Genomic DNA, 27,760 nt, shown 5'->3' with positions numbered 1-27,760 from the left:
TATCTCCCTACATATAATAGGATCAACATAGGCAACTGCAGAGATTTTCACTGCCTTTCCTCCCAGTACTAGCTGAGAGGCCCTTGGAAATTCAATTCAAAGAGCTGGTTAAAACCCATCCTGAGTAGGAGTTTGAAGGGGAAAAGTATCTCAAACACCTGAAGTAGAATATTCCAGGCAAGTATCAGAAGACCTCTACAACACGAGACTTATAGAATAAAAATAAAGGCCACAGGAAAGCCACGGTATAGCCACCTTGTAATTCTGTATTAGGCTGAAGGACAATAAGCTCAATCATCTGAATGTAGGACTTTAAAATTTTCCATTTTAAAACAATAGAAACTGATCGGCCCTATCTTGAAATACTTTAGCTTATATCAGAATTCCTATAAACAGCACATTCACCACAAATTACTTTATTAGCAGACCCCTACTGAATCTACTTAAAGAGCCTCTAAAATGCTTACGATTCCAGAATTATCTTGAGTTGCTCTTAGCAGTAAAAACAAACAAAAAAACCCCAAACAAACCAAGTAGATGGTGAAGGGCTGGTGGCCCAACAGGTCTGTTAAGTACCCCTAAACTAAAAACAAATTCTTACACAAGATAATCCAGGCAAAGAAACTTAAAAGCCTCTAATTGACAGTTTTACTGATAGAGCTGACATTTTTTTCAACATTATTCAGAAAAAAGTCAGGTGTCCCAGCTTTACATCTCTTGGACACAAGATTTCCAGCTGTTAGTCCCGAGTCAACCTCAAGGCACTATGTCACAGGTATTCCATATACTGTGCCCCCTCTGACCAAAGAATTCACAGAAATTAATACACTATAGAAAATATAAACATTTTAGATCAGTTTGTGACTACTGACCTGTCTCCTCTTTACACCATCAGAAAAGTTGATACAATAACTTTTTCCTGGAAGCTTTTTTCTAGCAATCACAACAGGAAGAGGCCTGCGAAGAACCATAGGGAGCAGTCTTCTCCATTAGGCTGCAGGATAGGTTTATCACAGGAAAAAGCCCAATGGTTCAGTCTTTGGCATCTCCTACTCCATCCGCATTGATGGCAAACATAGCTTCAGCTTCAGGAAGACAGGGAGAGTCGTAGATTTTGCAGATTCTGGTTTCCCCTCTTCCTTTCCTCAAGTACAGTCTGACCCAAAGACAGATCAAAACACCAAAGTTATAATTTAAAAGGTCTCATCTTATTTATGGTAGATCTGAAAAAATTTTGGATGCATACTTCTTAGAAGGATTTTTCGGATTTTTCTGTATTCCTTAGGGCACTTCCAACCTGGAAGAATCCATTTCTGGCCTGCCCTACCCCCAGTGGATTTTCCATATTAAAACAATTATGTTTTTTTAATAATGAGGGAGAGGCATATCAATTCTTTATATTCAGTCTTCCATATTTGAAGGCTTTTCATTTCTTTATGAACTAAAAGCAAACACTGATACTAACCAGAGCATGACAATTAGATTGAGGAAGTACTCCTTTGTCTAATTACACAACAGTAGCTTGACAGGGTTTAAATGAAAATGTTGTACTTTCATATCTACTTCACAGTTAGCATGACATTCCAAGATGAAGTCCTCTATCCTATCACTTTACCTGGTTGTTGAGGCATGAGCAATGATATTTCCTCCAATAGGTTTTTTAGGATCTGCAGCAAACATGGCTGCTCCATCCACTTGGGCTACCACCTGGTTGGTGATTACCACTGCCACACCAAACTGATGGAGAAAGGGTAACTGTTATTTCTTGTGGCCACAGGTATCCCAAGGACCTTACTACTGCCACCCTTTCTCCCACAAACCAATGAATGACTAATGTCTCTGTATCTAACTATTATCTTTATACCAGGTCCTAAGATCTTAGCCTCCCAGCAAGGCTCCTGGAATTCACGGCCCCTGAAAGTAGGCATTCTCTGTCCCTACCCGACAACTTACCTCATCAGCGAGTCGCAGAAGCATCCGCAGAAATCTGGCCAAGTGCATCTGCCTAGCTGAAAGTTCGCCCCGACCAGAATAGTCTGTTCTGTAGAGGGCGGTGGCACTGTCTACAATTAGCAGTGCATACCTACAGGGAACAAGGATTCTCTGAAGCCTATTTCCAGCTTATGTCAGACTCTGCTTCCTTCCTCACTATACTAAAATTTCCTATTCATAGTTACACTTGTATGTAGATGTTTTATTAATATATTTGTATAGCATTTATGTCTAAGGTACCACATAACAAGATAAAATTTCCAAGAAGTTCAGGTGGATGATGGCTTCATTTTTTAACAGTAACTTTTAACCACAAAGCAAGAGTGTCAAAATAGGAACTAAAACTGATATCTCCCTATTTCTGATTCAAGCAACTATCAGTTTGGCTAAGCAGTCTATACAGGATTTAGGGCCAGGGCCCTAGAAGTAAATTTAGTGTCTTCTACTGAGCACCTACCTGGACTCGACCATCATGGCTGATGCTTGATAAAGTAGCTGGGTCTGGTGGTCTGTGTTGAATCCACGAGCATATGCAACATTATCTAGGACATCACTGCCAGAGAGGCCATATCTAAAAGAGAAGAGAACATTTATAGGCTTCATATAGAACTCAGGCAGATGAGAAATTCATCTCTAACAAAGAAATTACCTGGATGGGTAGGTAAGAGGTGATGCTGGGGCTAAAGAATATTAATTCTCCTTCCTATTAGGAAGTCCAGGCAAACTATATAAAGAGATGACAGCAACGACTGCTTTGGAATAGATCTACCTAGCAGAACTTCAGGATAAATCAAGTCTATTCTTTGAGGACTCCTGAACTAGAATGAGAAATTTCCAAATATAAGGAAAACAATGTTCTGGAAAAACCAAGGGCAACAAGACAAGACCAAAACAAAGATAATGAATCAAAGATCAATTAAACAAATTCATATAAACTTGTTATATAGGAATAAAACCTTCTAAGCAAGGACTCAAAACTAAGTTCAAGAGAAACAGGTATATTTCATTTCCTTTTTTTTAAGGCAAGGCAACCCTTGGTTAACCTCACAGATTGCAAGGGCTTTGTCATCTTACAATCCCTTATTTTTTATTTTTCACGCCTGCAGCACCTGGTGTTCCTAGGAGGTCTTCCATCCAAGCACAAACCAGGCCTGATGCTGCTTAGCTTCCCAGATCAGACAGGATTAGGCTTGTTCAGGATGGCATGGCCATAGACCATTTCCTTTTTCTTGCTAGTAACTAGTTAAGATAAAATATGTGACATGTATCTGGTATGGTTAAATGAATGTTACCTTACTTAATTTATCTTATACCTTAATATTTTATTCTTTTGCATTAAAGGCAAATAAAATATCTCCTATTTTCTTAGAACTATCTATACTTTTTCACCTTTGTACCTGCTACCTAAGTACATGAATGATTTGAGTAAAAGTTTTCATTCTCATTAAATTACTGTAACGGAGCCCCATTTCTTCAAAGATAGTTTGATTTATGCATCTATCAAGACTCAACTAAATGTCTGCACTTTTATAAAAATTTCCCTCTACCTCTCAAATAGACGTGATTCTCCTTCTTCTGCACTTCCAGAAAATTGACTTAGGTCTTTTATGGTACTTGTGAGGAGCTACCCACAAAGACCCATTTGTGGTCTTTGATTAGACCACAAATTCCTCCAAGGGGAAAAACTAAGCCTCTCTACCTAGTACATTTTTTGTACTTAGTAAATTCAGAATGTTGCTGAATAAAGCTTTTATCCATAATCCAAACAAAAAGAGAACCATATATATCACTTTAACCCATCATATTTTTACATTGTCACCTAAAATTAGTCTAAAAGTATATAATATGTAATAGTTCAAAAGAACCTATTTAAAAATTACAATGTGTTGTTGAGAATCAAAGGTTTATGATTCTATCAGTCTTGAAAGAAGCAGTCTATGTGGAGACTGATCATTACAAAAACGTGTAATACATCAAATTTATTTTTTCTGAAACTTAACTTTACTAGTTTTCCTCTCATTTTTCTTCCTCAAAAGAACAGAAAAATAAAAGAATATTCTAGCACTTGAAGTAACACTGCAGTAAGCTAAACCTTGATATCAGGAGATCCCACTCTACCCAACTGCATTTTCCACACCATACAATGAATTCTTCATATTAGGTATACACGGTCCTGGCACTTTCCTGGACATTTCATCTGCTATTTGTTACCATCAGCACAGATGAAAGTTTAGCCCTGACATTAAGTGGATTGATGATGATTAGTTAAGCCTGGGCATGAAGATAAGAAGATGGAGGATGGAATTTTACCTTGGGATCCTGACTAAATAAAATGGGAATAAGGAGATAAAATTTTCCATATTTCAATCATGGCTTTAAGATTTTTTAAAAGATTCAAGGGGCCTAAGTACTGGACTACACAACTCTTCTAGTCTGCCTCAAGAAACTTTGATATAATCTACCATCAGGAAGGGAGATTATCTTTTGCTATCAGAACATGGATGGTTTACTAGAAAAATGAAGAGTTATCTTGGCTTTACACTCAGCAGTGTTCACAAAGATGACTGTGGGGATCTCTATGCTGACATCCCTAAGCAACATGGAATTTTTAATTCCCACAATTTGGAAAAAGTTGGTTGGAAATAAGCATCCTCTCTTACAGTGTTTCCAGAACTTCCTTAAAGATAACACCTGTTAAAAAAAAAAAAAAAAATTCCCAGGCCTAACCCAGACTTAATGAATCACAATTTTCAGGGAAGAAGTGTATTAATATGTATATTTAACAAATGCCTCAGGTAATTCTTAACATGTAAGTTTGAAAAATTCAGCTGTATTACCTCAAGGGAGTTCTGTAATTCTCTCATAGTACTAATAAGAACTTTTAAAAGAGGTGGTGACACTATATACCTAGCAATTGTGACCATGGTTTTCAAACTTCAGCAAGAATTTGGATCACCTGGAGAGCCTGTTAACAGATTGCTGAACCCTATCCCAAAGTCTGTTTCTGATTCAGTAGATCTGGTGTGGAGTCAGAGAGTTTGCATTTCAAACAAGTTCTCAGGTGATGGTAATGAAGCTGTACTGAGGACCACATTCTGAGAACCGAGCTACAGCAACCTGAATGTGGGTTAATATTCTTCAACAGGGCACGGCAAAAATTAATAAACAAGGGTTCTGTTGAGAAGGGAAAGTAGTCATTAACTTAAGAAGGCCCTGTAACTTTCTCAGAACTATAAATTTAAATGCAATATATATAAACAGAAAATCAATTATAGTTAAAAATGATTAAAATGAATAAATGAAATTTACATTTAAATATATTTTTCTTTCAGTTGACAAAATAGTCATAAACATAGCTCTACTTAATATTCATTAACAAATACCGAATGCCCTGTTCAAGGGCTTAAGGATAGTGAGCGATCAGAACAAAGTCCCTGTCCTCATAGCCAGCATTCTACTATCTCATCTATCCTATCTGAACACCATTTATGTTACTGTGCAAAATCCCTTTTTTGGGGGGCCATTTATATATTTATTCTTAAAGCCTCTTTCGGGTATAAACTATTTTTCTTTTGACATTCAATATTACTGTATATTAGTTTCACGTGTATAGCACAGTGGTTAGACATTTATACAACTTGTGAAGTTATCCCCAGATTAGTCTAGTACCTACCTGGACAAAATCTTAGTGACTATACAAGAGAGAGAACTCTTCAACTACTAAAATAGTGCACTTAAAAATTAAAAGTGTGATTTTTGTACAACACTAAAAACAACTTTGGGAGGGAAGATACAGTTTAATAGACATATCTTTAGAAATTTAAGATCAGGTTACAAAAGAATCATTCTTTTTTCATGTCAGGGATTTTGTAAGCAGAGGCAAAGAACTACAATTATTGTTCCAACCTAATTTTATACCTCAGTGGTATACATTCCATGGCTTGGATTCCTCAAACTGTAAACTGGGAAAGAGAATTTGGTTATAAAACTAGAAAACTCCTCAACGTAGCTAGGCAGGTTCTGACTTGAGCCTGACATTTCAGCATGCAATTAAATTCTATTTAATCACTAGGTTTCAGCAAAATGTGTAGGAGGGACCAAATGATCACATTTGACCCTAGACAAGGAAAAATAAGTAAAAAATTTTGACTTATTTGAAAGTTGTACTAGAAACTTAGTTGTACAACCATCATCACAATCCAATTTTAGAATGTCTCCATCACCCTAAAAAGATCTCTCAAGTCTATTTGTAGTTACTTCCGTTCCTACTCCCAGCCCCAGGCAAACAATTAATCTACTGTCCCTATATACTTTCCCCTTCTGGAAATTTCACATAACTGGAATATACTATGTGTCTAGCTTCTATCATTTAGTATGTTTTTGAGGTTTATCTATGTTGTAATACATATTGACACTTCATTCCTTTTTATGGTCATATAGTATTTTGCTGTATGGATAAATCAAATTTTATTTATTCATTTACTAGTCGATGGACAATGGGTTGTTCCCAGTTTTTGGTGATTATAACAAAATTATAAACATACATGTACAAGTCTCTATGTGGACATGTTTTAACATCTCCTGGATACATAACCAGAGTAAAATTAATGGGTCATTCGATAAATTTATGTCTGACACATTCTTTTCCAAAGTGACATCATTTTACATTCTTACTAGCAATGTATTAGGGTTCCCGTTTCTCCACATCCTCCCCAACATGTGTTACTATCTCTTTTATTACAACCGTCCTCATGGTGGTATCTCACTGTGGTTTTACTTTGCATTTCCTCTTGACTAATGATAATAAGCATCTTTTCAGTTGCTTATTGACCATTTGTATATCTTCCTTGGAGAAATGTCTTTATAAATCCTTTGCCCATTTTTTAATTGGGTTGTCATTTTATTGCCCAGTTGTGAGAGTTTTTATATATTCTGGGTACTAGACCCTTGTCAGATCTTTCTCCTGTTTTTTCTAAAAGTGTTAATAGTTTTAGCACTTACATGTAGGATTTTCATCTTTTAAAAAAATTATAGTAAATATACATAAAATTTACCATTTTAACCTTTTAAAAATATACGGTCCAGTGGAAATAAGTATATTCTTATTCTTGTGCAACCATCACTATCAGAGCTTTCATCATTCCAAACTGAAACTCTGCACTCATTAAATAATAACTCCCTATTCTCTTCATCCCTAGCCCCTGGAAACCATCATTCTAATTTCTTTATGAATTTGAAGACTGTAAGTACTTCACATAAGAGGAATCATATAACATTTTTCCTTTTGCAACTAGTTTATTTTACTTAGCATGTTTCATCCATGTGAGAATTTCCTTCATTTTGAGATTGACTATTCCATTGTATGTAAATCCACTATTTTATTTCCATTCACCTGTTGGATACTTGGATTATTTCCACATTTTGGCTACTGTTAATAGTGCTACTATGAACACTGATAGACAAGTATCTGTTCCAGTCTCTGCTTTCAATTCTTTTGTGTACATACCCGGAGTGGAATTGCTGAATCATATTGTAATTCTATTTAATTTTTTGAGGAATCATCAGACTATTATCCATTTTGAGTTAATTTTTTAGGTATGGTATAAGGGTCTAAATATATCTTTTTGCATGCAGATATCCAACTACATTAGCCAGTTATTGAAGACTATCATTTTCTCCATTAAAGTGCCTTGGCACCTTTTTCAAAAATCAAATAACTATAAATGAGAAGGTTTATTTCTGTACTCTTGATTCTGTTCCATTGATCCATAAATCCACCCTTCCTTATGCCAGCCAGCACCACACTGTTTTGATTACTGTCGCTTTATAGTAAATTTAAAAATTGGAAAGACTAAGACCCTCCCCCTCTTGCCCCCCAGAGAATGTTTTGGCTATTCTGAGTCTTTGACATTTAAATTTTATAATCAGTTTGTCAATTTCTGCAAAAAAGCTTGCTGGAATTTCAACATGGATTGTGTTGAATTTATAGATCAATTTGAGGGAGAACTGTCATTTTAATAGATTGTGTTTTCCAATCTGTGAATAGGAAATGTTTCTTTATATAGACTTTTTCGATTTCTCTCAGCAATGTTTAGCAGTTTTCAGTGTACAAGTCTTGCACTTATTAAATTACCAAGTATTATTTTTAATGCTGCGAATGTGATTGTTTTGTAATATTGGAATTGTTCATTGCTAGTATACAGAAATACTGACATTGTATGCCACCACCTTGCTGGACGAATTTAGTTCTAGTAGTATTTTTTGTGTATAGATTCTTTAGGATTTTCTACATATAGGATCGCGTCATCGGTGAATAAAGAGAGTTTTGTGTCTTCCACTCCAATCTGGATGCCTTTTATTTTCTTACCCGACTGTATTGGGTAATATCTTTGGTACAATGTGGAATGAGTGGTAAGAGTGGACACCCTTGCCTTGTTTCTGATCTTAAGAAAGCATTCAGACTTTCACTATTAAGTATGATGTAAGCTGTAGGTTTTTATAGATGCCCTTTATTAGTGCACTTGATAAATGTTATAACCATTATTGGAAGTGTAATATTGGTCCCCAACTATTATGGTTGAATTGTATATTTCCCTAATTATGGCAGTTTTTGTTTCACATATTTGGGGGCTCTGTTATTAGATGTGTATATGTTTATAATAGTTATCCCTTCCTGATGAACTAATCTTTTAATTATAAAATACTCCTTTGTCCATAGTAATACTTTTTTGGTGTGTCTTCAAGTCTACTTTGTCTGATATTATTGTAGCTACTCCAACTCTTTTATTGTTACTATTTCCATGCAACTCTTTTTCCATCCTTTTACTTTCAACCTATTTGTGTCAGCATATAGTTGGATCTTGTTTTTTTTTTAAAACCCAACTCAAATTTTTGGCTAAGAAGAATGTTTTTCTTTAAGGAAGGTCATTTTTTTCAACCACACATACAACTTTGGAATATGGAGCAATGAGACACTCTTCAGTTAGACTAACCTTGGCAATCATGACAGGGATAGGTGCAGGTATATTTCTCTCATCTAATCCAGTAACCTACCTCTCGGCCACTGCTAGCAGTCGTTCTGGCCTAAAGGTACCCTCGGTGTCAATGTACATGGCCTTTCCTTCACCTCCACCTCGGTCAATGGGAAGCTAGAGAGAGGAGAAAGAACTGTGGAAATGAACACTGTACTTCTGATATAACTAACCAAGTTCTCCATGATGGGTTTATAATTCCCTCCACCTCCAATAAGGCGAAGGGAAAAATCACTTTAAAGTGACAGAGGTGGGGAAGAAGGCAATCCCTTCCGAGAGAAATACAGCCAACAGTAGATATGAGGCTCACTGTGCCCCATACCATATGAGGCTAGAGTCTTACCAGAGTTGAACTGCTTGGAAATATAGTCCAAAGTAGGTGACAAACTTCTATTTCTGCATACCAACACACGATTCATTGATCCTCTCAAGAGTACAAACATTTGGAAGATTATTTACCTTAGCTTTAGTAACATCCATTTAATTTTAGCATAACATTTCACTTTGTGGAACCGAGTTCATTTCTGCAAGTTATTAAGGAGCTTGGCAATGCCCCAGGGCATCCCTAGCAAGTTTAATGTATGAGCAAGAAAGAAGAAAAAAGCTGTTTGCTCTGACATTACATATAGATGTTAAAAAATGAACAAAAGGAGAAAAAGGAAAATAACAGAAAGAAAGAAAGAAAGAGAGAGAGAGAGAGAGAGAGAGAGAGAGAGAGAGAGAGAGAAAGAAAGAAAGAAAGAAAGAAAGAAAGAAAGAAAGAAAGAAAGAAAGAAAAAGAAAGAAAGAAAGAAAGAAAGAAAGAAAGAAAGAAAGAAAGAAAGAAAGAAAGAAAGAAAAAGGAACACTATGAAAACTCTCATGAGCTACACAAGGAAATCTGTGCTTTAAGTTACCCAATCCATGCCAGACAGCTTTGAGTTCTACAAATTTTAAGTGAATAATGCTAACAGGTAGTTTCCACCCTAGAAATCTACTTGGGAGTCATAATTCACCTTTAAATTCTGAGGAAAATCCCTTAGGATATTTTACACTAAGGGCCTGGCAGTGACAAATTTTTGTTTCCTATTTCAAAACTACAAAAGTATTACATTTGCATTAAATACTCAAACAATGAAGTAGACTATTTTCAAAAGTACAAAAGTATTACATTTGCATTAAATACTCAAACAATGAAGTAGACTAAAAATTGAAAGCTCTCTTCATCACTCTCATCTCCCAGAAGTAACCTTCCAGGTCATTCTCTATGTATTGTCATACACTTTTTATTATATATGGTTCTGTCACTATGTGTCCCTAAGAATATTATTTCCTTCTCTGTAAAACATAGATAAAACCCACCTTTTAGGATTGTTTTGAAGATGAAATAATTTATGTAAAGTGTTTAGCATAATGATTAACATACAGAAAGAACTTTGAAGACATGATATTCTCTACCTCTAGAGCACTAATTTTAGCATACACTCAGTTACAAATGGCTTTGTTAACCCAGAAGAAAAATGGTTGTTATTACTTGGCAGGTTGGCAGACAAAATTTTTCAAATCATAGGAAGCCATGGAAGGAACAAAGGATATAAGAAAATAAGGTCTTGACAGAGGAAAAGTGTGGAACCACTGGCCAAGAGGACAGGAAAAAGATACCTGTTTTTTGGGGGGGAGGAGAAAATCTTGACACTCAAGGGCCTAAGTCCATAGGAATTAAGATGATGGGGTTCTCTCTTCTCTCACTTTCTGATACCTTCAGTGCTAACATGAGAGATGTTTCTTTTCCAGCTAGGCAGACCTCCTTGGGAAAAAGGGAGGTCATAGGTGGCTAGACATAGGTAGTCAGACTGACAGCAGAGGTATGGGCAAGGTCTCAGTGTATTATGGGGCCAGTCTCAAGGAAAATGACTACATTTCTGCACTCCAGCTCATTTTACCTCCTCTAATTTGCCCTCCCAGTGCCATTGCAGTCATCTTGTGTTACTGGACTAGGATACTACCAAGTTAGCTATTTTAAATAACTGCTTAGTACCATAATTTAACTCTTCTTTCTATTTCATAGTGATGCAAGTTGTTTTGCACTTTCACCATTTTATAATGCTGTGGTGTAAATTCACTGTACATTTATTCTTGACCATATGCAAAAAAGTTTTATAAGACATTTTCTGTCAAAGGGTATGTGCATTTAAAATTGGTATTTACGTTCAACTGTCTTCCCAGAATTTTTAAATTATGCCATTACTTTGAATGATCATGAGCTGTACATTTTTGTAACTTAACTGTGGCTCCCAACTTTATATAACTTCACTATTAGACAGAGATCTAATATATAGTGGGCTTCACTTCATTAAATTGAGAAAATATGAACAAATGAGAACAGATGATGTTTAGATTTAAGTAGTAATCTAACATTCTCTCTATACCTCTGGTGCCAGCTCTTAGGCTGGTGAAATGTAATCCTTTTTATTATTAATGAATTAGCATTTTTCTCTGAAACAGATATCAAAGATCTACAATTGTTCAATTATTTTTATAGAGGATATGTTTATTTGAGAATTTTGCTTCAGTTTACTGTTGACAGGCATTATCTGACTGCTTAATAAACATTCCCAGGATAAGTTTCTGTTTATACCACTTAAGAGCATCAGTGTGATCATCTGAGTTGCCTTGGTAACTACAGATATTGTGTACTGTACTCTAAATATTTATTCAAAATGAATCCCTGTCAAAACATGGGGAAAACATATCTATTTAAAAAGGTTATACATCATGTCGAATGACCCATGTGAGGGTAATATTTTAAACAGTACTATTTCCCTTTAACAATTTTCTAATGGTGCTCAAGCAATAAGCTATAGTTGCCACAGCTTACTATCACTCTTAGTCTTCTCAATGCTTCCCCCTTACTATTCTAAAAGCTCTCCAATCCCCCTCTTTCCTCCTTGGAATTAGTTATGAGAGACTTAGGTCTACTTGATACTAGAATCCTAACTTACATGAGACATATAATGACATTTTGGTTTGCAATGAAAAGATTGGTAGAGCAATTAAGGAAAGAACTGCAATTAAAATGACAAGTGAAAAAGGAAAAAAGGATGAGATGAGAAAAACAGGAGACTATTAAGTTGGGTCTCTTATTGTTAATAAACTTTTATTCATAAAGAACCAGAATATATTCCTATCTCAAAAAATAGCATTCACCACTTTAAGACAGAAGCAGTGACTGATAAAAGACATCTGTAACATGAGAAAAATAAGAATATAGATTTCCTTGGGTGACTTGAGAAAACCAGCCTCATTACATTAGTTTCTGCAGATAGATGTGTTTACTAAATGTGAACCCTAGGCAAGTCACAAGACCCAGGGTCCTAACAAAACCCATATTTTTTATGAGACATACCATCCTACCTATAACAATAAAGTAATGTAATAAACATTTTTTGATAAAGTGCTAGTTAAATACAGAATAAATTATAAAGGACAGTTCACAACTTGTTTTATAAGGGGAAAAAACACAAAGAAAATATATATTTGATGTCTGAATTTAGAAACAGGTTCCAAGAACCATTATTTTGTTAAAGGGACAAGAACTCACATTAGGATAGAAAGATACTAGGAAGCCTCCTCTATTATACTGATACATGGAAGCAGATTTCATTTCAGTTGTTCTTGAACTGCATCAATAAGTTGTATCCATGGAAGAAGTGAGTATAATCTATCTAGATTAAATTTCATTTTCTTCAAAATACCTAAAACTGAAATAAAGCCCTGAAAGATTGTAACAGAAGAGTTGTTCCATGGTAATGGATCAGGTTCCAGGGTACTTTGTGGGCCAGCCACTCAGCAGCAGCATATCCTTAAAGCCAAGGAGTATCTAGACCCCATAGGGGAAAGAGATCTCCAAAACATTGCTTGAAGTTGCAAAACAGTAAATAGTTTATTCACTTTCTCTTCTATATCCTTCTCCCTCTCTCTAGCTTTCATTTTGAGAGATCCCAATGTTCTCTATATAGGAATTAGGTCTACATCTCTAAGTACTGCTGAAAATTTTACTTGGTTGTCTCATCACCTCAAACCCACCATTTCTAAACTTGTACTCATCTTTCATTAAAAACTGTCTCTCTCATCCAAACCCTTTTTAGAGTTTACCAAATTAATACACTGTTGGACTGAGGCATATTTTTTATTGTCGATCATTGAGTGTGTTGCCCTTTACATCTTCTTCCTGCATCCTTTCAGTGTCACTATTTTAGTTTTCTAGTCCTGTTCAGCTAATGCCTGTAATAACCATACATCAAATATCCTCAGCTCTTACCTCTCCTTCCAATTCATTCAACAGATTGCTACCAGAATATTTCTGAAAATCGTTTGTTACTCTTTAGTTGAAAATACTGATCTCCATTCTTCACAGAATCAAGCCTTACACTATAGTTAAGACCTTCTAAAATATATTCCTGATGTATCCTTTTAAGGTTTATCTCTTTCGACTTTTCCAAATAAAACCTCTGGATACATTACATTATACCTGTCTGCCCCTTACATTTCCGTCATACCACTCCCTACAGTTAAATGCTTTTTAATTTCTTTACCTGATCAAATTTAGTATTCTTCAGGAGTCTGGTCTAATCTTTTTTCTCCATGAAGTATTACATGATTACTCGAGGGTGTAATCCCTCTCTCTTCCTTAAATAGTTAGGCTACTTCTTCTATAGCATTTATTTGATAATATATCAAGTATGCCTTAGGACATCTACTCTACCATTTCCATCCATTCAAGTATTTACTGAGTGCTAAGTATTGACTTAGGCACTAGCAATACAGGAAGAGAACAAGCCAGTGACAGGTTCCACTCCTATGAAGGTTTTAAGAGCATGGGCTCTGAAGTCTGGTTTGATTTTTGCATCTACTGGTACTTAAATGCAATATGATCTTAGGCAATTATTTAATTAACTGTGTCCATTTCCAAGTCCATCAGTGAACTGGAACATAAGTAAAGGAAGAAGAAACTGAAGGGGTTCAGGGAAGGTTTTTTCTTGATGGAGGAGATACTCGACATGCTTGTATACAAATGAGGATAATTGTATACAAAGGCAAAATAGAAAACAGAAGGAATAGAGGCCTTGAGAAGGTGGCTGGAGACAGTAAACAGATCACACTGACAGGATGGGCCTTTGAGAGGAAAAGAGACATTTTTTCTTTTGCAATCCAAGATAAGAAAAGGTAGGTATAAATGTAGGTAGATTTATAAAGGTGATAAGAAGAGCAGGTTAGGCCACTGGATAAGAATAAGGGCTGAAGAGGAGCATAAAAATTTGAGGAGAAATGATAAAGTATGAAACAGTACTCTTACTGAGTGGGAAAAACTATGTCAAAATAGAGAAATTCAGTAGAACTGCCAAGCAGTTTGTTGAATTTAAAGTGAAGACAGTCAACTTTATAGTATGATTTTTCTCCAGTATGATCAGCTATTTGAGAGTAGGCATTAAGAAGACAGATAAGGTACATTTCATTCATTCATTCATTCATTCTGCCTATAGCACCTGGTCTTCCTAGGTGGTCTCCCATCCAAGTACTAACCAGGCCCTACCCTGATTAGTTTCCGAGATCAGACGGGAATGGGCTTGCTCAGGGTAGCATAGCCGCAGACAGATAAAGTTCATTTTAGATTGGTTTCTCTTCAGGTGAGAAATGTAAATCTGAGGGTATTTGTAAAGGAATGACTTTAATGATGACTCATAAAATCTAGACTACTGAAGACGGCAAGTCAAAGCCACAGGAAGTCTAGTAGATGGTAAGAAAATATTTTAAATCAATAATCTGAAAGTTTCTATGATGTGGAGGAATTCTGCAGTAGGGGTCTACCTTTTAATTAGCCATAGGATTCTTAAGGACAGAGAAAGAATTTTATGTCCATCAAAACAGACGCTTGAAAATAGTAGAAATCAATTCATCTTGCTGATTTGATTAGTTAGAGCCAACAAAAGCTCACCTGGCATGTTACAGCCAATGTATGACAGATCTGGGTCTTCCCAGTTCGGAATTCTCCAAACATCTCTGTGATGGATCCAGTCTCAATTCCTCCTAAAAGAGAAATAAGAAATACCTCTTAGCATAATACAAATGATTAGAAAAAATAACTTGGAGCTCAGCAGAAAAATGTTTCTACAGAAAGGTACATTGGTGTAGGAGAGATGGCTAACTCTCAAATTCGAGTGTGATTACTGAATTCATGCTTTTGTACACTCTAAAAAAAAGAGAGCGAACTTGAACGATTAAATATTTGGAGAAGTAACAAGAACAAAATCTAACTTTACAATAATTTAGGACAGGACAGCAATGCTTTCAAAAGTTTGAAAACTTTACAGGTTTCCATAAAGTCCTGAAGATTAATGTATGCTATAACATTACAATATTCAAGCATGGAATGTTTTAATCAGTTATCAGATTTTCAACCTTATGTTAGAGTAGAAGGTTAAAATGATTTCTTTAGGCAAAGAGAACTTATGCCCTGAATGCAACATTAAATGAAGATTAATTGACAGATACTTTCAGTATTTCGTATCAGGTCCCACTCCATTGTAGTCTTACTTCACTGATGGAGATACTTCTCTTATCTCTTAATCATATCTAACACATAAATCCTAACCAAATACTTTAGTTTTGTCTTATAATCTGGAAGCTTTGCTAACTGCAGTTCATAACATAGGATAAAGAATTACTATACCTTGAAGTAGTTTGTCAAGCTCTTTGGAGCCAGTTGTAATCTGTATGATCTCTGATCTCCTTTGGTGGAACTCAGTTGCAGTGGTGAAACCCATTGGAACTAATTTAGCTGCCTCAGTCTGAAAAAGACAAGAAATGTCAAATCAACAAAATACGCTTTGCAAAACCTAAGTCAGGCAGATAGTGGGAAGAGACAATACCTAACAAATTTCCAGAGTGACTTCTTTTTAAGAAGTCATCAAAAAACTAGCAATTCTTGTTCTAGGACTAAATTAACTCTCTGACAACTAAAGAATAAACTAATTTAGAGACTCCATAATGATTAATTTTTAAATTGCCTATTCAAGTAATATATTCATGTAGTTTATAAAAAACTTGTATAGACCCACATATATGTATTTGGCCTGGTTTACGACAAATGTCACATAGTACAAAGTCCAAAACATATTTAACCCAGCAATTGCACTTCTGGGTAGTTATCCAAAAAAAAAAAAAAAAAAAAAAAACAAAACAATAATTCATAAAGATCTATGCACCCCAATATTCATGGCAGCACAATTTACAATAACTAAAATATGGAAGCAACCTAAATGCCCATCAACAGATGATTGGAAAAAGAAATTATGGTTCATATAGACAATGGAATACTACTCAGCCATTAAAAAAAAAAGTAAAATCCTACCATTAGCAATGACATGGATGGACTTAGAGGTTATTATGCTGAGTAAAATAAGTCAGACAGAGAAAGATAAATACCATATGATTTCACCCATATGTAGAATCTAAGGAACAAAAAGAACAAACTAATCAAAAACAGACTCACAAATACAGTAGACAATTTGGTGATGGAGAGAGGAGAGACAGGATTAGGAAAAAGAATGGGATGAAGGGTTAAAGAAGCACAAATTAGTAATTGATAGATGGTCAAGGGGATGGGGAGCACAGAATAGGGAATGCAGTTAGCATTAACATGTTGGCTAGGTGAAGGGCTGGGGGACAGAGGGAGCAATTGGGGGGATTTTTTTATGAATTATATAGATGTCTAACCAGTGTACTGTATACTTGAAACTAATTAAAATAAATTAATTAAAAGAAAACCTTTTAACTCTTCATTCCCTGTCCCATCAACCACGGACTGTATCTCTTAACTTTCTACTTTGTTAAATAAGGACATATGTCCTTTGATCTCTCCACATTGACTTCCCCATCTCTGTCAGCTGTACCTGTTCTTTCACACTATTAAGGTTGAGACATATCCTATTTTGTAGTTCTTGATAAGTCTTCAATGATAAGTCTTTAAGCTGATTCCAAAATTTAAAAATAAACACATTCACAATTATGCAGGTATTAAATAACACCCTCCTAAATAACCAACGAGTCAAAGAAGATACCATATGGGAACTTAGAAAATACTTTGAGGTAAATGAAAATGAAGACACAACATACCAAAACTTATAGGATACAGCAAAAGTAGTGCTTAAAAGGAAATTTATAGCTGCAAACGCCTATATTAGATAGATCTTAAATCAACAAGCTAACTTTCCACCTTAGACTACTGGAAAAAGAGCGAACTAAACAAGCAGAAGGAAGAAAATAATTTAGAGTGTAAAAAATGAAAGCGAGAACAAACTACAGTAGGAAAAAGCAGTGAAACCGGAAGTTGGTTCTTCAGAGAGATCAACAAAATTAATAATTAAAAAAGATGAGAGGGAAAAAAAATGGCGTAGAGGCTCTGTTCATCCCTCTGGTGACCGAATCAAAGTTGTGACAGAAACAAGGAGCTAACAGCAAGGAAAATTGCCCTACAACTAGGGAGAGAAATAAGAAATCACCCTGCAACGGGAGGAGGTAGGACAGGGCAAGGACGCAAGGCTGCCTAGTACTGAACTGCTGAATGGGACAGAGGCCACAGCAGTGGCAGTGACAGATACCTCTTAAAGGGGCAATATCCATGAGCAGACTTTTGCAGTGACAGACCTGCTTGCTCTGAGCACCAGTGCCAGGTTGGCTGCGCAGGGGGTACCAGGGACTTACAAGGAGACAATGAATTGTCCGAATGAGGGCCGGAGGCGAGACAGGCTTTGTACAGAAGTGCCACTGTTCCTCTGGTGAGCCCTCCCCACTCCTAGTGTGCAGACTCAGAGCCACCATAGCTGAGAAGTCATCAAACTGGATAACAGAGGTTGCTCTGCCCAGAAGATTCCCTGAAACCCTGCCTTACCCAACTCGCAGCCCCATCCAAGCCACATCCAGGTGTATCCTTAGCAAGTCAGGTGCTCCTTGCTGAGCAGCACCTAGCCTCACTCTAGAGACAGCTGGCCTTGGTTTCTGGTGTGGCCTTTTGAGGCAACTATAAGCACAGCATCTGTGGATTGTTTGCTGAATCTTAACAGGTGGCCCTGGAGGGGCATAGGCTGGAGCTAAATTTGGCCTGCAGCTGAACCCCTCTCAGGACTGTGCCACTGGACACAAAGCCACACTAGTAAGACCGGAAGACTTAAGAGCTTAGTTTAGTACACAGAAACAGACACAGAAAGGCAGCTAAAATGAGAAGAAAAAGCAGCAGAAACCATGAGAACCCAAGAGATCCAGAAATAATGGAGTCAAGCAATCTACATGTGGAGTTCAAAACACTGCTTATAAAGATGCTCAATGAACTTATAGGAAGTGTAGATAAATTCAGTGAGGACTTTAACGGAGATAAAAAAACATAAAAATGGAAATGTAAATTATAAAAGGGAACCAGTCAGAAATGAAGAACACATTATCTGAGATGAAAAGTATATTAAATGGAATAAGCAGAGTGGATAAAGAGGATCAAATGACCTGTACAGAGGATAAGAAAGCCAAAGAAACTCCATCAGAATGGCAAGAAAAAAGAAGCCAAGAGTATAATAATAATTTAAGAAGCCTATGGGACACAATTAAATGTAAAAATATCTGTGTCACAGGGGTACCAGAAAAAAACAAGACGCTGAAGAACTACTTGAAGAAATAATGATGGAAAACTTCTCTAACCTGGTGAAGGAAATAAACATAAGACCCCGGGAAGCTCAGAGAGTCCCCCAAACCAGAAACCCAAAGAGGCCCACACCAAGACACATAATAATTAAAATGCCAAAGGTCATATACAAAGAGAAACTCTTAAAAGCAGCAAGAGAAAAGCAGTTAGTTATTTCAAGGGAGCACCCATAAGGCTGGCAGCTGATTTCTCAAAAGAAACTATGAAGGACAGAAGGGCTTGACACAAAATATTTGACATGATGAAAACCCAGGATCTATAACCAAGAATATTTTATCCAGCAAAGCTATCATTTAGAGTTGAAGGACCGATAAAGAGCTCCCCAGACAAAAATAAGCTAAGGGAATTTATCAACACCAAGCCAGTATTACAGGAAATGTTGGAAGGGCTTCTTTAAGAAGAAAAAAAGGTATCAAAAAAAGAAATAAAGAATGGTAATAACTACATTCCTATCAACAAGCATCTCAAATGGAAAAGAATTAAGTGCTCCAACCAAAAGATAGAGTGGCTGAATGGATAAGAAAACAAGACCCCTACACATGCTGCCTACAAGAGACTCACCTCAGATTAAAAGACACACACAGACTAAATGAGGATGGAAAAAGATATTGCCTTGATAGACCTAGAGGGTATTGCACTGAATGAAATGGGTTGGATAGAGAAAGACAAATATCACATGATTTCATGTACATGTGGAAACTAAAGAACAAAATAACAACAAAAGAGGAAATAAACTCACAGATACAAAGAATATTCTGAGGGCTACTAGATGGGAGGTGGGTTTGGGGGGGACAAAAAAAAAAAGCAAAGGGATTAAGAGATACAAATGGAGAGTTGCAGAATAGACATGGAGATTTAGAGTGTAGCATGGAGAAGATGGTTAATAATGTAACAAATATGTAAGGGGAGAAAGGAATACTAGATTAGTGGGATGATCGCTTTGCGAGTTATGTGAATCTCTGATCACTATTGCATACAACTGAAACTGGTATGTTATTGTATGTCAACTGTAACTGAAAAAAACTCAATGAATTGTACAATGTAAAATACAAGCAACTAATTGTCTATTATATTTCAATAAAGCCAGGGAAAAAAAGATGACCAAAACCATGAATGAAAGAGGGGACATTACTACTAACCTCACAAAAATAAAATTATGCCAACAAATAACTTGGATGAAATAGGCAAAGTTCCAGAAAGACCCAAACTATCAAAACTCACTCAAGTAGAAAAAGGATCCAAATCAAGATACTGAAAAATCGATTGAATGTGAAACTAAATTCAGTAAAAGAAGCTGCCTGCATCTGACTACAAAAAAAAAACAAAAAAAGGAAATCTGAATAGATCTATAGAAAGTAGAGATCAAACTTGTAATTTCAAAACTTTCCATAAAGAAAAAAATCAATGAAAAGCTAAGTAGTCGCTTTGTACTATTCTCTAAACTTCTCTATATATTCTTAATACTTCACTTGAAAATTTATATTATAACTTTGTAAATGAAATTCACTGCAATACTGGTGTGACAGAAATACAATTTCTTCATTAAGGTTCCAATGTTAATCCTATGTCTCTCGAAGGTTTCTACTGTTAAATTCAAATGAATATAAAAATTTTATACTCTATCAGTTTCAAATTCATGCTTCTCTTAACCTTGCTTTTATATCTGAGCCACATCTTTCTCTAGTCTTTGACTTTACCATTTCTCAAATTTCTCAACCCTTCAATCTTACTATGTATTACACTGAATCCTTATTTCTCCCTGAACATCTCCTTTCCTTCTCCAAACTGGACTGTCTGCTCGCTAGGCTTGTCCTGGGTCTTCCTTCACTCAGTACTTGTGCTGGAGCCACTTTAACCTAAATCCTGTTTTCCACCTTCATTTTGGTAAAGTATATTCTCAAGTAATGTCCTAAGAAAGAGTGGGTAAGAAAAATGTTCTGAATTCTTATATTTCTGAAAATGTTTTATTCTGCCCTAATACTTAATAACATTGCTAGAAATAGAATGTTAGATTTAAAATTATTTTCCCTCAGAACTTTGAAGGCATTGCTCTACTAGCATCTACCACCCAGATTTCTGATAGGAAATGTGGTACCTGATTGTTATTCCTTTACAGGCATTTTTCTCTAAAATCTTGCAAAATCTTCTCTTTATAATTGTTATACTGAAATTTCACATTGGTATGTCTGGGTATTGGCCTTTGACACTCTATGGGGTCTTACTGTGTAAGTCGTCTGCCTCCTTTTAGCTCTGGGAAACTTTCTTGTATTATTTGAGAATTTCTTTCCCTCTTTTTCTGTGATCTCTCATCCTATAACTTCTAACTAATCTTGAGAATGGATAAAGATTAATGAGAATTAGAAAATAAAAATACCAAAAAGAGGAGGAAAGGAACTATAAACCAATACTGAACTCTAGTCAACATATGCTAAAATATTTAGGGGGTAATGTACTAATATCTGCAACTTTCTTTGAAAGGCATAAAAATATCCAAGATTAACTGACTGTTGGATAGAGAGGAATAGATAGGTGATAAAGCAAGTATATTAGAATGTTAACTGATGAGTGTAGGTGGTGGGTATATGAATCTTCATTGTGTAATTCTTTTAGCTTTGCAGTAATTTGCAGTAAGTTCAAACGATAACAAAATGCTGAGGGAAAAAAAACTCAGAGGAGATGCTTTATCTTCTTGTCACTTTAACTCCTGCATTTTCTTGTCCATGAGCTCTTAAAGGAACAGAATATAATCGAAGTGAAATTTGAAGTAAAAAACCATGCAACTGCCTAATCTGGCAGAATTTTACTTCTATTCTTATACTTAACATATAAAGCTTGCTTTCATCTGTGCTAGGTAGTTTTAAATCTTTGTAAGTTTTTAATAGCCAAGAACTATCAAACCCTTAGACACAAGACATAGAATTGCAAGTGAAAATATTACAAAAAATATCCATGCTGCCTCTGTCAGTGCTATCAGTGCACTGAGAGGGCAGAGCTCAACAAAAGCGAACTACAATTACTTTAAACTGTGAAAATATGGAAAAGGCCACAGGAGTATCTGTTACCTTCTGAATGAATTACCTCATTCACAGTATCTTTCTCAACTATTTGATTATATTCTGAAAATTAATTTTCCTTTAGTTTCCTTTCTCCATTGTGACAATGGATATTCTTGCTAAAATCTCAATTCCAAAGACTTCAAGGAAATGGGAGGGAATATGCACAGTACTGAATGTTCTATAACCTTTACAAATAAATAACACAATCAATCTTTACCCACTAAAAACTTGCAATATAAAATGTCTGAAATCAAAGAGGACAGAAAAATCAAGACATATGTCTATATCATTTTGTACATCTCATTTCACTCATTACAGGTTCGTATTTATGTTTTCACAGAAGCAGAACATTGATTTCTAAAACTAAGTTCTGACAAAGCATAATCAAAGATCCTGTCAGGATTTGTTCAGTCACAAAAATTGATGTCCAGAAAGAAATGACAAATAGACTTTAGGGACACTTACTGGCTTATTAACAAATAATCTTTCAAGAAGGTATTATGGACTCAAAATTCTTATTTCCAACTTAGTCACCACTTCAACAATCATTTATTTTTTTGAGTAATCCAATAAATGATAACTTCATACTTCCATGGATGGCAACATCTTTCCTCTAAGGGGTCAAATTAAGAATTATAATTCTTGAGTTCTGACTGAATTATTATTACAGAGTGGTCCTAAATAAGTGGAGTAACAGCCCTGCCAATGCTTAAAAATTCAAAGCTCTTAGTATAATACCCAATACAATAAATTCACTGGGTTGTATAAATATTAATATGTGAGATATTAAATAAGTACATATAAATCTCAGATATTGTCCATTTGACTAAGTTACACGGCAGAACTACAGGCACTGAAGCTACCCAATACAAAGGATGCATTCTTTTGGAAGATTCTTTAGCTTTTGGAGATAATTTTCAGAGAAAATTTCTGTGAAACTATAATAGTAATCAACATAAAATATGAAAATATCTACAGCCATGCCACCTTGAACAAGCCCGAGCCTGTCTGATCTCGGAAGGTAAGCAGGATCTAGCCTGGTTAGTACTTGGATGGGAGACCACCTAGGAAGACCAGGTGCTGTAGGCATAAAAAATAAAAAATAAGGAATTGTAAACTGACAAGGTCCTTGCAATCTGTGAGGTCAACCAAGGGTTGCCTTGCCTTAAAAAAAAAAAAAAAAAAAATACATATACACACACCTATATATGAAAATGTAATTTTATAGATAAATATTTGCTTTACACTATATAAAACTTCAAAAGTAAAGTTAATCAAACTCTATAACTATAATACCAAACGATAAGTGCTTAAAATAAAATGTGATCATGGGAAATTTTGAGTGTTAGAGAAATATATGAAGAAAAATAGTAGCTGTTAAGATACTGCAGGGAGATGAAAAAGAATCATAGTATAATAGGATGAAAATAACTGATTCTAGTCTTAGTTCTGCCATCATCTGCATAATAAATCATTGTGCCTAAATTTCCTCATGTGTAAATTGGATAATACTGGCCCTACTTATGTTTCTTAGTGTTGTCATCAAGGACAAACGATAATATTTATGAAATGGATGGGATTTCAAAGTTAAAGTGCTATGTAAGGGATTATTACCTCATTTAAGCCAGTAAATTCACTTTTGCGTCATTTATTAAGGCAAAAAAAACTAAGTGCATGATTTGAAATTACATTCTCTTTATCATTAATAAAGAACCTTGCCTGTGATTAGTTGACTAACAGATTATATACACTGAGAGCCTAATTAATGATTTAATATTCAAAACTGATTTGCTATTTGACAGTGAAACATGTTTATTATAGAAAATGTAAAAACTTCAGAAAATTGAGGCAAAAATAAAAACTGTTCACATTCTTACCATCCAGAAATATTTTAGTGTATTTATCCCAAGTGCTGTATGTTTATAAATACACGTTTTTCTATATTATAATTATGTATGGTATCAGATGGGTACTAGGTTTATTGAGGTGATCATTTTGTAAAGTATATTAATGTCTAATCACTATGTTTATACTTGAAACTAATATATGTCAACTATAATCAAAAATAAGAATGTATTATAAATACATACATTTAGAATTAAGCATGTGTATACACACACACACTCATTTTATTAACCTTTCTTATGTCGAGTTATGTCAATAAATATTCCTATGTCAATATCCTTTGAAACTTTTTTGTGACTGCAATACTAATGAGTATTTCTAAGGCATGAGATCATAATATCTAGAAAGATAAGGTACATACCACTCACAGCTGGTGGGAGTGTAAAGTGACAGTCAATTTGGCAGTATTTATGTTATACACCATGATATTGCAGTTCTCTAGAGAAAATCCCAATTTATGGAAGGCAGCACATAGAGATAATTAACTGGTAATGCAGTCACCCCTAGAAAGAGGAACATGTCAACAGGAGGGATAGAAAGAGGAAGACAGCAACCTTTCTTTGTATAACCTTTTAAACTACTCCTTCTGATGCCTCCCTAGTTCACATAAGCAGTACTTACCAGAATTTTATCAGCTTTGGCTTCACTAATCCCCTTAATATTTATGAGCTCCTTCTTTGGAGCATAGGCAACAGCCTCCACAGTATGAAATCCAGCTTCTTCCAATTTCTTCACATCATTGGCATTTATGCCACATTGCTGCAAGTGAAGAAAACCATAAATAAATTTAAATTTTAGTTCTCTAATCTATCTAATATGGATATCTGCCCTACCTATTTCACAGAGCTGTTTGGAAGAACTGTGGTATTATATCCCAAAGCTTTGAAAAGAGTGCGTTACATATAAGGTATTTATTAACAGATTATCGACCTTTCCATGATCAAAATCAGCATTTTTAAACTAGTACTATCCCATGCATATTAAAATGGACTCATCATGAATTGGGATTAAACCAGTAACTCCCAAGCACTGGGGGAAAAACCTGTAACGCTCAACTTTTTATGACTGGGACACTAAATAAACTTTGAGACCCTGGGTTCTAAAAGACCACTTTAAATCAGTATTTCCCAATGTTTTCCACATCGAGCACATATACAATTGGTATTTTTTACACTAAGCTGGGGTAAACAAATAAGGCTGCCCCAGACCTCAGGGGAGCACTATCTTAGCATGTCAATACCCTTTTTGTAACACAATGACTAGAAAGCTCTGCTCTTACAACCTACATTGAGATTACAGAAAGTTTTTGGTCAGAGACTTATATATCATTTACCAAAACAAACCACTGAAAGCCACCTGTTTCTCCGCATATACAAAATCAGCTTTGGTTTTATTAGCCACCAAAACCATGACTTCTGGAAGAGTATGAGTTGTGGGGGATGTGTATGTATTTGGGGGTCAGGGAAGGTTTGAAAGATGGGAGAGAATATCTGTCCACAGAAACCATGTCTACTGTTAATATTTAAGCAATGTGCATTTGTGGGTATAAGGATGTTCATGATACTGAAAGTTATGACTCTGAATTCATGAACCTGTTTAAGTAGACTTCTGGAGTCTTGAAACTTAGCTGGGGATAGGAAGAATGTGTGTAAAGAGGCAAAAGAAAGAAGGCTTTCTCTGCTTACCCTCCTACTTATTTCAGCCCATGTCGGCTGCGCTCATACTAGGGCCTCTGTACAATGGGCAGAAATAGTGCAAGGCTCCAGCTCTGGTGCTTGATGTTCTTGTGCAGAGTCCTAAATTGGAGCTTGGCTCTTATACCTTAACAACTTACAAATCCTTCTCCCTGGCCCCCATGACAGCTGTCTAGCTAGTTAACTTCAGCACAAATTTGGGTCTTCTATCTTCCCTGCAATGCTGGCCCAGGCTACTGTAATTCCCTGGACAGTAATTTCATACTTAGTACAAGAGCATCCTCCACCATTGGATCCTAGGGTTTCTTAGTTTCTGACAATCCAGCTCTAAGAAAAGTGATAAAGTAGGAGGAGCATTCTTGACAAAAGGAGAGCTCTGTCCAGACATGTTTAGCAACTATCTTATGCCTTTCCACATGATCCTTGACGACCCTTTTAAAAACTCTAACTTGGGTCCTGACTACAGGCAGTAAACCAATGGTTTATGTAAATGTTGAGGTTTCTCCCAATAGGTAATCTAGTCTCGCATTAAATTAGCAACTAAGCACATACCTCTAATCTTGAGATAGGTTGTGGGCCAAAGCTCTCTTCTTCCAGGGAAGTATCTGCATTTGCTTCAAGCTGCATCTGCATAGCCATTACTCAGTGCTCAATACTGAAAAATATAGATGGCCATCAGGAAGAACACTACAGAGAGTAGAGCTGTAAACTTAATTTTGCAATAAATCTCTGAAGAATTACTTGCTTATCACTGACCTACCCATGGCAGGAAAAAGAACAAATATTTCACGAACTTTCCCTTCTACCTAGCTAGTTTTATCAGAAAAACTTTAAAGAATAGCCAGGGGAGAGTATTAGACAAGGGGACACAGAGAGGCTTCTGGGGTGCTGATAGTCCTCTATTTCTTGACCTGAGTGGTGATTACACAGGTATATTCATTTTGTAATAATTCATGGAGCTGTATACACTTTTGCCTGTTTTTCTACATGTATACTGCACTTCATTTTCAAGGTTTAAAAATACTGCTCACTCCCTAGTCTTCACGTGAACCGTCTTCCGATTAGATAGTTAAAATATCTTTTTGTCAAGTGGACGTTGGTGGTAGGTAGTAAGAAAAGCATGGCATAATAGAAAGAGGGCGGACCAAAAATCCAGCTCTAACACAAAACAGCTGTAATTTTAAGTCATTACACCTCTCTCGACCTCAGCTTCCTCGCCCACCCCCCTAAGTGTTGGAAATGAAGGCCTCGAAAAGATTCCTCTCTACTCGTAACGACGGGTCCGCTTCTGTTTTGGCCACAACGAGCTCCGAGAGTCGGTTGGGCTCGGGCACGCCCTGCCTCTTTTGTCGCAGAAGGGCCGGATTAAGTCGGCCGCAGGAGCACCGGCCTGGGTCTGACGAACGCGCGGACCCCGCCGCGGCGGAAAGCGGCCGCGTCTGCGCCTGACACACTCACCTCAGCCTGCAGCGCTCCTAGCTCGGACGCGCTGGGCTGCGGGCTCCGACTTCCGTCCGCTGAGCGGGCGCGCGACCGACCCTGGACTGACTCCAGACGCCCTCGCTTGCGCCTCACTTTTCTGCTCCCTTGCTCCAGCCTTCTGCACACAACCCAAGCGAGTTCCGGCTCCCAAAACGCGCCGGGGGCACGTCTCAGCTCTCCTCAGCACTCAGCCTCCCAAAGCTGCGCGCGATCTGCCCGCCCGCTTTTGGAAATCCCGCCAAATCCTCTAGAGTAGGGTCACGCCCGCGTCGACGTAACGCCTCCCTGCCGTGTTCGGATTCGCCTTCTATCCAGTCGCGGCGCTGCTCGCGAGCCAGAGAGCTAGGCCCGAGGAACTTGACCTTGAATGTTACTAAGAAGTACCCTCTTCCTTTTAACCCTAAGGACTTATTCAAAACTTGAGAGTGGCCGCCTTCTCATTACCAGATCGAGAACTACAACTCCCAAGAAGTAGTGGAGTCAGCCCGAGACTACATCTCCCAGCGTGCACCGCCCGTGTACGCCGCCGCCGTAGCTTCTCAGCGCCTCCTGGAAATAGTCTGGTTCCAAAGACCTATTTTTGATTAACCTAAGTATCTAAAGGTGGGCTTCCAACTCAGTCAAATCCCCGGAGCCAGAGGCTTTCCAGGCCCCTAGAGGTGGTGGAGCTGAGGAAGCTACAGTAGATGGATGAAACTGGGAAATCGAGGTAGTACCAGGAGGGAAGAAATGGTTGGAATATTTCCAACCATTAGTGCTTTACTGGAAATTTACAAGACTCCAAAAGAAGGAGGCACTGATTTTAGGAAGGTAAACCATATCGTGTTTTACTGGAAAGTCTGATCTGTGATTCCGGTTTTAAAGGGTGAG

General features: G+C 36.6%; 1 protein-coding gene and 2 pseudogenes across 2 annotated transcripts; 1 reads left to right on the top strand and 2 right to left on the bottom strand.

Annotated features, from left to right (window-relative positions):
• Nucleotides 1-241: 241 nt before the first annotated feature.
• On the bottom strand, nucleotides 242-27,303 carry RAD51 (RAD51 recombinase). Of its 2 annotated transcripts, XM_016152239.2 has the most exons (10): nucleotides 26,867-27,300; nucleotides 25,961-26,063; nucleotides 24,336-24,473; nucleotides 15,733-15,850; nucleotides 14,998-15,089; nucleotides 9,046-9,140; nucleotides 2,450-2,563; nucleotides 1,954-2,083; nucleotides 1,616-1,737; nucleotides 242-1,156 (listed from the first exon to the last, which is right to left on the bottom strand). In XM_016152239.2, the coding sequence occupies exons 2-10, from the start codon at nucleotides 26,045-26,047 to the stop codon at nucleotides 1,033-1,035; spliced, it is 1,020 nt and encodes a 339-aa protein (XP_016007725.1). In that variant the 5' UTR covers nucleotides 26,048-26,063; nucleotides 26,867-27,300; the 3' UTR covers nucleotides 242-1,032. The 2 variants fall into 2 exon arrangements, with proteins under 2 accessions (XP_016007725.1, XP_016007727.1); XM_016152241.2 differs by lacking the exon at nucleotides 1,616-1,737 and having other exon boundaries at nucleotides 26,867-27,303.
• On the bottom strand, nucleotides 14,537-14,655 carry LOC118600484 (annotated as a pseudogene).
• Nucleotides 22,780-22,898, top strand: LOC118600709 (annotated as a pseudogene).
• Nucleotides 27,304-27,760: the final 457 nt, after the last annotated feature.

The sequence above is a fragment of the Rousettus aegyptiacus genome, unplaced genomic scaffold (genome assembly GCF_014176215.1).
Source record: "Rousettus aegyptiacus isolate mRouAeg1 unplaced genomic scaffold, mRouAeg1.p scaffold_m13_p_3, whole genome shotgun sequence".
NCBI lineage: Eukaryota > Metazoa > Chordata > Mammalia > Chiroptera > Pteropodidae > Rousettus > Rousettus aegyptiacus.
This window is presented reverse-complemented; position numbering and strand designations above follow the sequence as displayed.

Coding starts and splice junctions, on each gene's coding strand:
- RAD51 (XM_016152239.2), bottom strand. CDS start 26,047: ATGGCTATGCAGATGCAGCTTGAAGCAAATGCAGATACTTCCCTGGAA. Junction 15,851..24,335: donor CCAAAGCTGATAAAATTCTG/GTAAGTACTGCT, acceptor TGTCTTTTTCAG/ACTGAGGCAGCTAAATTAGT. Junction 1,738..1,953: donor TTCTGCGACTCGCTGATGAG/GTAAGTTGTCGG, acceptor TTTCTCCATCAG/TTTGGTGTGGCAGTGGTAAT.